This window comes from Adiantum capillus-veneris, chromosome 10 (assembly GCF_014529385.1).
Source record: "Adiantum capillus-veneris isolate H3 chromosome 10, ASM1452938v2, whole genome shotgun sequence".
Lineage (NCBI taxonomy): Eukaryota > Viridiplantae > Streptophyta > Polypodiopsida > Polypodiales > Pteridaceae > Adiantum > Adiantum capillus-veneris.
The window spans coordinates 146,839,988-146,850,765 of NC_140940.1; the positions used below are offsets into that span (position 1 = coordinate 146,839,988).

General features: G+C 40.6%; 1 protein-coding gene across 1 annotated transcript; it reads right to left on the reverse strand.

Moving 5' to 3' along the window:
- Window positions 1-321: 321 nt before the first annotated feature.
- LOC147449814 (nudix hydrolase 2-like) lies at window positions 322-6,640 on the reverse strand. Its single transcript, XM_086522177.1, has 8 exons — window positions 6,089-6,640; window positions 3,575-3,640; window positions 2,373-2,510; window positions 2,229-2,306; window positions 1,612-1,662; window positions 1,128-1,162; window positions 927-1,035; window positions 322-839 (listed from the first exon to the last, which is right to left on the reverse strand). Exons 1-8 carry the CDS (start codon window positions 6,239-6,241, stop codon window positions 624-626), a joined length of 846 nt encoding a protein of 281 aa, XP_086378303.1. The 5' UTR covers window positions 6,242-6,640; the 3' UTR covers window positions 322-623.
- Window positions 6,641-10,778: the final 4,138 nt, after the last annotated feature.

Here is a 10,778-nt window from a genome sequence, read left to right on the forward strand (position 1 = left end):
TGTGTACATGGAAAACGTTTGCTATTTCCCTAATGTACATTTTCCAAAATGGAGAACCAAGTGGATCTATGTAGAAATGAAATACTAAACTGGTTCCTCTTTAGCACAACCTACAAAAGGCGAAAAAGTGCATGCTTTACAGCCATTTCCGCTCTCAAAAAAACTGCACAAAAGCGCAATTGCCTCCACAATAGTACTAGCGGAGGAAACGGAGGACCTGAGTCAAAATGAGCCCAAATCAAAATTCTAACGATACCAAGCGCTAAGAGCACTCCCAAAGATTGTCGCCCTACAAACGCTCCAATTAGTGAACCCATGTCAAACTTGTAACTTGTAACTGCTGTTTTCTTGGGTAGGAGAAAAAGTTTACAGCAAATTGTGTTGATCAAACAAGAAAACAGGAGAGTCACATGCCATGAACTAGTATTGGCTGGTTTCCGGTTAATGGGAGGCCATATGCCCACCCAGAACCAGACAAACCTCACAAGCTTACGACTCATTTGCTTCCATGCTCTAACACACACAGAATTCCTAGTACAAAATATTCACAAAATGAACATAAGTCTTCATACCAAAATATGTCAATAATAAGCTGTTTCCATGTCCATCGAAGTCTTGTATACTCAACTGGTGCTTTTTTTTTGCTCCAAGTAGCTGTTAATGTCATTGATGTTATGATAGAAGTACGATCCACTGTTCCTGAAACCAAAACTCAGAGCTTCTGCACCAAACCCTTTGTATTCTCCTTTCAATGAGGCAGCTACCATGTCTGCAATCCTTGTAAGAAGGCTACTCTTGGTGTTAAACTCTTGCGATCGATAGTCATCCAAAGATATCCACTGAAAATTAACATACCACCAAAAATAGCATGCAATTTCCATGATAAACCAATGCCTTTTCTCAAGAAAACAAGTACAACCAAATACCTCAGCAGCCGCTATCTCACTTTCTTCAACACTGATATCGGATGGTAGCGGACGCAGCAAACATAGAAAGAAAAGATCCGACTTCCCAAACGAGACATCATGTGCTTGCCTACTCGAACAAGCTAATGAGTTTCAGCTGCCTGGGGCAATTTAATACAGATGCAACCATGAGAAAGGAAAAAAGAAGGTCAAGACAAGCACCTCACTCCAAGAATTTCAACGAGCTCTGCATCGACCTGCAGAAGCATGAAGGCACAGAACGAATTCAATTCTCGTGTAGCCTCTCTTATGGCTAGCTTTTTTTGCATGCAGTAACACTCCTCATTCACCCATGGGTAAATCACCATTTCACACTCATAGGCATTTTCACCTACTTTCTCTAGTATTTCTAATGAAGCTCTACATCGTACTGAAATTACTCTGGAAAAAGCCAAATAACAACTTGAAAAGGCACGTGTCTCATGTCAAGACAACCCATGAAATTTAAAGAGGGATATTTTGCTATACTGATAGTAAAAACAGATGTCTTAAGACTCTAGACACTGACCCAATAGAAAGTTAGAGCCAAGGTATTAAGGCCTCTTTAAAACCGCTTGATGGATTAGTACCAATTTGTTTGCTTGGGTCAGCTGTAAACTGTTCAAAGAAAAACAGGACCGTACGAAGCAAAAGAGTAAACTCTTACCCCAGTCTCCTCTTTGACCTCACGTTGCACTGCATCTTTAATATCTTCTCCCTGCAGTTTAAAGAAATATTGCCCTGTTAATCCGAAATAAAAGAGTTCCCTTTAGTTTTGACAAGGCTACTAAGGCACCAATACACTGGGCCTAAACCCACAAACGTAGCTCGGCACATTGTATCAAGCATAAACCCCACAAGGTGGCTCTAGAATTGTAGCCACTTGAAGGACATACAAATCAAGCCTGAATCCCACAAGGCACAAGGCTCATAGACAAACACATTTCCACAAAGGAAAACCTAGAAATTACAAACTGTTATGCTCGCAGCATTCTACAATATATTGGACTAGCTCTAGCTGCCTGTTCTTTTGGGCTTGAGTTGCATACTGACCTAGCTCTCCCTTGTCCTCAGTTTCTTCCTGACGTGCGAGGTACGAAACAAAACAACATGAAGACAAAAAGGGAACCCATGCATGTGGCTCTTTCATGGTAATCAGTGCTACCTATCCCTTGAAAGCAACCTTTCTTCTTTTCACACCTGCTAATGCCCTTCTAGAATATGAGAATTTCACAAAAAAAAATAAAAATAAAAATGATAATCAACCTTAAGGTGACCTCATACCTGGAGAACTGCACCTGTAGGCATCTTCCAAACACCAGAGCCTTTAGTAGGACCGGTCTGTTCTTGTACTACTAGAACCTACCAACATAAAAACAGTTACATCTTAAAACATTGCATCAATATGGAACAAAACAAAACAAATACCTTGTTCTCATCATTTATGACCATAGCTCCAACACCAACTTGATGAGATGCATTGGAAGGAAGAGTAGAAGGGGTTTCAGCAATCCAAAGGGTCAGCATTAGATAATCTTTCTCAGCATGGTGATAGCAGAAGCCCTCCTAAAACATGTCACACCAATCATAAACCCTCGTGCCAAATGCATTTCGGATGTGATAAAAAATCAATTACTCTCCCTCTTCAGATTTTCATGTCCTTCAGAAGTTTCAAAATTTTCACAAATGTATACATAGGTCAAGTTCACCACCTAAGTCCTAGCTAGGAACACTCTCCGTAGTTTCGTCCATGCCACTTGTACCCACAAACAATCACCTTCTAAGCTTGGCAAGCAAAACGCTACAACCACAGCAATACTCACATGCTCCAGGTGTCTAATGGCAAATGAGTAGATCCATCAGGCCCCTTCAATTGGAAAAAAACTTTGGTAAAGAGACCATTTTCAAGCCGGCCTTCAGCAAGCAACATGAGAGCTCAAGTTCAACCAGCCACCCTATGTTATGCCCTGCTCCACCCCCACAGAGATAACAGAAGCACAAATTTGTTAGCAGACTGCAAGTTGAGGTCCTTCAATGGCTTTTGTAGTTTTTGAGTGATTGCTAGGACTGAGGTGCTAAAATTCACTGGAAATATGACTATTCAGCCATGCATACTGTAAATACCACATTATAAGGAGAACCTGTATTGTACTGCTTTCAACGACTATGCAGGAATATTGGATTCAAAAATACAAGTCATGTAACGTAGAGTCTGATGCATGCCACACATTATATGAAAACAAGGAGTAAATGCAATCTACTATCATAACATTTGATTCTCCTTCCGATGATCTTCTAAAATATGTTTCTTCAGACACTGCAACTAATCACACAATCTTGACTATTAGCAAATGATTATTTTTCCGCCATAAGAGAAACTATAGCTTCACTTATTAAAACAAAAGACTTTTGTCAAATCGTTTTGCCACCTACTTTGGACTCTTAGTCTGGCAGCTACGTAGAATATAACAGGCATGTGATTTCCTTAAAGGAGAATATAGGTGAATACATTTTTTTAAAAATGAACATGTGCTTTGCAAAAAGTTTAAACCAAACCTTGAGAGATTTAACCCACAGAAAACTGACACTGAGTTGTAAACCTAAAAGTTAAGGTCAAATTATCCTTGTACCTTAACAGCAAGGGGAACAAGATCCACATTCTCGATCGGTAACTTCAACCAGATTCCTTTCTTTGACTGAAAAAGAAAAAAAAACAAGAAAACAATGAAGCGCATTCCTTTTTCAGGCCCTAAAATTGAAAGACTCTCCAAAAAAATCCCATGTAGTTTCTCAAAAAGCGAGTCTATCTAACCACATGCATGCCGTTTTGTTAGAAATCATGCGAGCAGATGTGAGTAGCTGTTCACCCACTTTTTGGGCGCCCGGCTTTTTAACAACACTTGCAGGTGCTTTTTTGAGTCTATTTGCACATGGTGTGAAAAAGCTTATCACAAAGTTCAAACCCTCAAGCTCAATGTCATCCATCCATATTCAGAATAGAGTGGGATGCTGGATTCAAGTGAGATACCATTAAGACATAAAAAGCATCATAACATATACTAGCCCACTATCTCACACATGCAACAAAGACTCCATTGGCATGACCCACAACTTCTAGTACGTCAACTACAAATATGTATAGAAAAGAAGTGAAAAAATCAAAATAAATAAATAACTCTTGTGCTACCATTGGCAAACTTCAAGATTCCGAGTCTTTTGACATTCCTATAGACCATCAGTTGGTTGGAAACAACTAAGGCACGTGGAGAAAAATAATGATGGCACTGTTTTACTCTTATGGTCTCAGTGATTTTGTCATGAAGGAGATAGTGAATCCAGATACGAATGACAAGGGTGCTCTATGGGAGCAATCATGTCCTTGTTCAGTACATCACTTTAAACTATACACCACAAGTGCTCAAACATGTGAAGATGCAGCCAATGCAAAGAAGACTAGAGACCACTTGGCGTCTACGAGCATGTATCATCCATGACGAGAATCTCTTCTTGAGGTGCAATCAAAGAACCTAAATCCCACAAAACCCTTATCACTGTGGGAACATATTGACAAGATGCAAGCACTTTGATTGGAAGTTCATTAGCTTTGAGACCTTGGAAGTTCATTAGCTTCGAGACCATGACCACATACCCTTCATCCTATTACTCCTTAACAACATCGGTTGGAAGGATTGCACCTATGGTTTTGGACAACCTATGGAGCCATTGACTTGAGCAACACCAAGGCTTTGGCCGCAATGGCCACTAACAAAAAGCCATAGAGAAACAAGAAGCTGACACGGGAAGGCTTTTGTCATAATACTAGACCCTCAAATGAACAGCAGAAGCCAAAAGAAAGGTCTTGAAGGCTTGTTGACGCTGCAACAATTGTGGCGAGAAAGGCCACTATTGCGAAGAGTTCTAAGCAGCTAGTGTGTCCTCGATAGAGCTCTGGCCTTTGTTCACTTGGGAGGTGACTAACAAGACTCCTGTGCAGTGCTCAAGAGGCGTCCCAGACATATCTATGTCGGTAATAAGTCTAGATTCTATATACCCATTCACAATGAGGACACTTCAGACCTAATCTTGAATGGAAAATTGGGGTGCTCTCCTCTTCCAATTGACATCTGTGAACGATGTAAGGTTGACATGCAGGTCGCAATATCGTCCCTACAAACTCCATTCTCTTTCTTCAATACCTGGTTTGTTACAGTTCGGGCATCTGTCTGGATTCATACAGCCGGTCCCAGTTTCTCCCACGGACAGGGGTTAGGAAGTGAGGGCTGTGTTGTGGCTGTACCCCGCTAGTGTGAGGTTGTTTTCTCACGTCGGGTTGTGCCTAGCCATGTTTAGCTCGGGTTTTGGCTTTGTTCTATGGCCATATAGGCTTCTGGAGGCCTAGGATATTTTATCCCAATCTCCCCATTTTTCCCCTTGGCATCTGGTGCCACCCTTTTCCCATTCCCCTCCTATTTTCCCCCCTTTATTGTAGGGTCGTGGAGCTGGAGGGCTGGGTTCGGCCCTCTATATGGACATTGGGGTGGGGGGGAGGAGTCTTCTCTATATGGGCATTGGGGGGAGGGGTGTGCAGATTAGCCCCAGTAGGGGGCACCCTCCCTAGGGTGCAGCCGGCAGCCAATAGGCAGAAGGGAAGGCAGCCTAGCGTTTTTTGGCAGCTTCCGAGTCCAGCATTTTTGGCAGCCAGCCGCGAGCAGAGGATGGGGAGGTGTGCGGCAGGACGGGCAGCCAGTCAGGCACACGATGGCCCTTCAACACCCGCTGCAATCTTTTCCATGCACCCGGAGCGGCAGTGCTAGACCCCATGATCCTCAGGGCATTCCTACTTGTGCTAAGGGCATTCCTACTTGTACTTGTCACTGAAAAAACGAAAAATTGTAACAGCCAATGTATGACACAGCATACTGACACATTGAGTCAAGCAATCAGCACTCAAACCATAATTAAGGTTGTCCTTGCAATCTCTATGAGAGGAATGGAGCCGTAACAAAACCTCTTTGCTGACAGATAATCCAATTCATTTAGTTTCTAGTATAGCAATAAATGTTCAATTTTTCTCCCAAAGACTCTGTTAAGTTGTGATGAACGTCAGGGACTCTCTCTCTCCCTCTCTCTCTCTCTCTCTGCACCTGAGATTTCCATTGCAAAAGAGAGTGGCGGAGGTTCTCAAGAAAGGTGGAGGGATCGGAGGGCAAGCTGGTAGAGTCAACGATGAAGCCACCATAACGGTCGTCACGTCCGGCCAGAATCAAGTCACCATCGGAGGGGATGCAGTCCGCCATGACAAATAGGAGAGACTGGGGGGTCTGCTTGCATGGAAGAGAAAGGGGCAGCGAATGGCATGTGAACTTGTAAGAGGCGCGAGGAGCAAGAATTGGACTTTAGAACGGCAGTCTAGGATGGTGCGCGCGGGCAACAAGTTGTCTTTGGCATTAAGTTGCAGGTGGGTGAGCACGAAGAGAATGGAGGGATCTAGGGTTACAGACAAAATAGGTTGCGTGCACTGTGGGAGGAGTACTTGCGCTGAAGCTCAGTAACACAGGCTGGAGTGTTTCTCGAGCTAGTGCCACGAAGGCTCGACAGTAAGCTTCGTGTCTTGCACTGACTCTGCAAGGTGGCCCGTGAATTTCTTTGAGCCACTGGACGAGTGCACTCTAAAGACTTCCACTGGACGAGGAGAGAGAGAGAGAGAGAGAGGCTCAGACGAGGACGAGTGCACTCTCGAGACTTTCCCAAAGACTTCCACTCTAAAATTTCTTTCCCAAAGACTTCCACAGGACGAGTGAACTAAGAGAGAGAGAGAGAGAGAGAGAGAGAGAGAGAGAGAGAGAGAGAGCACATTAATGACTAGACGGCCTTCACATAGGCTTGATAAAACCACCTCGTGGTGAAAGGAGGAGGCGGCTATGATGCACCTCCTTCATGGACAGCTCCCAGTTTCACGCTTGTTGTTCCAACTTATCGTGGGCCCAATGTACAATCAACAACGATCATTTGGAGAACACTAAAGCAGCAAATCGGCTATTGTGAAGCCTATATGACTGTGACACTCATATCAGGCCCGCTTTGAATGTAGTGTGCCACACAAACGCCTCCAACTTATCAGGCGTATGTGGATGCCCTCTTGGTACATGGAGAGGAAGTTCATTGGATTCGCAAGCTGATGAAGCCACCTGCTGGTTAGCTGAACTCGAGGTGATTAAGCACATGGATAGCCCAGCTGGACAACATGAGGGAGAAAACACACCATTGTTGGCGAGAGAACTAGATCACGACCAACGGGAACTACATTGCAATGCATTCATTGGCTCGGCCAATTTTGCGTTGGCTCATTGGAAGAGGTAGATTGTGGACTTTCTAGGCAAGCGGCCAACAAAAAAGTGTATGCCATGCCAGCTAGTGAGCCAACCGATCGGAGCGCACTTCACCTTGTGCTCAATAGCGTGCAAAAAAAAAAAAATCATCACGCTCTTCAACATTGGACTTTTGGAATCATAGCACGAATCAAATTTTCCCTTCTTTGAACTCTTAATAAAAGAAATTTTCAAAAGCCTCCCAAGATCTCCTGCCACATTCTCCATAAAAAGTCAAAACGATGCATTAACACATGCCTCTGGCAGTGCCAACAAATATAAATAAAGCGTACACTGGCACTCTCACACTCCTTATGGATGAGAGAGAGAGAGAGAGAGAGAGAGGGAGGGAGAAAAATAAAATGTACTTATAACAAGTGAAAGGGTCACGGTGGCTTTCTAAAATAACAAGAAAATGATAAAATCATTAGGTTGAGTTTAACTAGAATTATATAAGGTAAATCATTATTCAGGAATATCTCTTTTATTAAGGGACTGGGTTTCCGCCTTACAAAGAAGTAAACCGGAAATAATAGTCAAAATTTTGAATTTGCAAGAATTTTGAAATAAAGTTCTCACATATTTCGCCATTTTTTTTTCTCTTTCCCATGATTTGCTCATTTAGGGTGTGTGTGTATAAAATAAATATATATATATATATATGTGTATATATGTATATGTATAGAATTTACTAGAATTATGCAAGGTGAAGCTTCACTTTAGCATTCTAAAAGAATAGTATGCAAGTGAAGTCAAGCCGTGTAAGATGAAGATTCATTTAATATTTTAAAATAGAAATAACATTTAAGGTGAGTCTCCATCATGGCACTGAAAACAATGAAAGTATACCTAACCCAACTCAACACTAAACTCTCTCTACACTCTTTCTACACTCTTCCTTTGTAAGGCAGTGCCAACAAAAGTGAAAGTTCTCTTTTTTGGCTTTCTAAAAGAAGGCTTATAGTTGAGTTGGGTTAGGCATCCTTTCATTGTTTTAAGTGATGATTGAGACTTGCATTAAATGTTATTTCAATTTTAAAATAGTAAATGCATCTTTTTATTTCACATTCATTTCATATGTCTTTACTTTTCTTGCATTCTATTGCTTTATAATGTTAAAGTGAAACTTCACTAGTAAATCCTATGGATACACACCGCATATATATTTATGAGTTTTTTAATTTCACATTTCATTTCACAACCTCACATGGCTTGACTTTTCTTACATTCTATAACTTAATTCCAGTAAATATTTAGAAAAATTTCTTTTATTAAGCGGTCGTCGGCCGAGTTTCCTTCCCACAAAGAAGCGAACCAAAAATACTAGCATAAATTTAAAATTTGCAAGATTTTTGAACTATTTTCTTATGTATTTCACCAGTTTTTCTTCCCTTTACCATGGTTTACAACCAACTAGTCTCCATTTTAAACCGGCTCAAGGCTAAGCTGAGGTAATCCTTTCTTGAACACTGATTCTACTTAAACTCAACCTAATGATTTTATCACGTTCTAATTATTTTAGAAAGCCACCGTGATTCTTTCACCCTTTTTTGTAAGAGAGAAAACTAGAAAGTGACACCAACATTTTAAAACATTTGTTGTCACAATAAAATATCACTTGAAAAAGAGTGTAAGAATGAACTACATAGACAATATTCCAAAAAATAAACAATAATGATTGAAAACAAGTAATAAAATCACAATGCTTGCAAAAAAAACCTTTGTGAAAAATTGTGTTATGATCTTCACCATAAGTGGTACAAGAATATACTTTTAATTCAAGAACCTCTTTTTAAATAAGAAGATTTAACAGTTTATTAATGTATTTTTACTTATATAAAGAAAATTTTGTTTATTTAGAATTTTCAAAGGTCTATAATCAAACATATACCATTTTGACATTAGCAAAAAGCTATACTAACCTTACAAAAAATTAAAATAATAGAATGAAGGTTTTAAAAACAATAGAAAACTCGCTATGTCTTCATTTTTGTGAACTCTTGAGGCATAACTTGATGACTTACTGTGTGTGTTTATATATTCTATATCATGCTCGTAAAATTAATCATTTAAATCTTCTTACTTTTTTGGTAACAAAACTCAATAGTTGCACAAATAAATTGACTATGTCATAAATGTTTAAACTATATTTAAAACTTATAGCTTAATTTTACTAAGTTAATTTATAGATCAAGTTACATAAATTGATAGGCTGAATGACAATTTTTAACTCTATGCTTTTTTTTCAAAAGGTAAAACACCTCAAGACTCTTCTTATTCAATTGCTATTGATATATCCTTGGAATAAAGTAGCTTAAAGGCCCCTCTATGTGTTTTTGTTGGCCTCCTAAAGGCCTTAGTATCCATATGGATGAAGGTTGTTCAATTTTCCATGTTTGACAAGTGTCCCTCAAGAAAGCTTCAAAAGTGTTGAAGAGATTAAAGAGTATGCATAGGAGTTCTATCCATGATGTGAAATAGTGATGCAATAATTTTGTTATGCTATTTCCTGTTAGGTAAAGGTGGTGTGCCTCACCGTGATTTGCCCGTGTCCGCCGACCAGTGTCCGACTGCTCACATTTATATCCTTATTCTTTATACATACAAAGAATAAGGAGTTCTCACTCATTCTCACATTGCGTTCATACAATGCGATTTGGGAGCTCCACCCACATCCTCTGTACTCTCTCTCTCTCTCTCCCCTTCTCAATCTCCACACATGCACCGCATTCGTGCACTCATAATTGGTATCAGAGCTTTGGCTTCGCGACAGATGGAGTGCTACAGAGAAGTGAGCTTTTGACTATGGTGAGCTCGCTTTCGGTGGAAGCTTGAGATCGGTGAGCAACCACCAGATCTGTGCTTATGGAAGCTTGAGGGACATTCTCAAGCTTGAGAGAAGGGTGTATTGCAAGTGTGTAGGCTTTTTTGCAGCCATACTTGCAGGAAGAATGCAAATTTTCATTTTCGCAGGTTATTTTTCGAGCTCCAAAACAGTGTTTTTTGCATAACTTTTGCATACCGAATGCCATTTATGCAAGGTTAGGGTGTAACCTGGGATTTTGGCATGCTCCGGACGCAATAGTGATGTCCATTTGGACTGATTTTGACCTCTAAAATTTTTGTTGCAGCACATGTTTATTGTGTGTCGAGGATTCCACACATGGTTTGCTCTCGGATGTGAGAGTGGTATTGGCTGCAAGTTTGCTCTCACAGGTGGGAGGATACGATGTATGTCTCATGTGGTTTGATGCTCAGAGAGACTCATGTGATTTCAGTTTGAGCTCGGCAATGTATGTCTCGAGCATGTTTTTTTTTACAGTGATGTATGCAAAGTGTGGAGATTGGTGCATGTATTTGGAGTGCAGTTTGATGCGCTTTGGTTGCTCATGATTTTGAGCGTGCAGTCACTTTGGTTACTGGTTTTGTACCCGTTTTGTTGACGAAACTCTGGCGAAATTTTTTC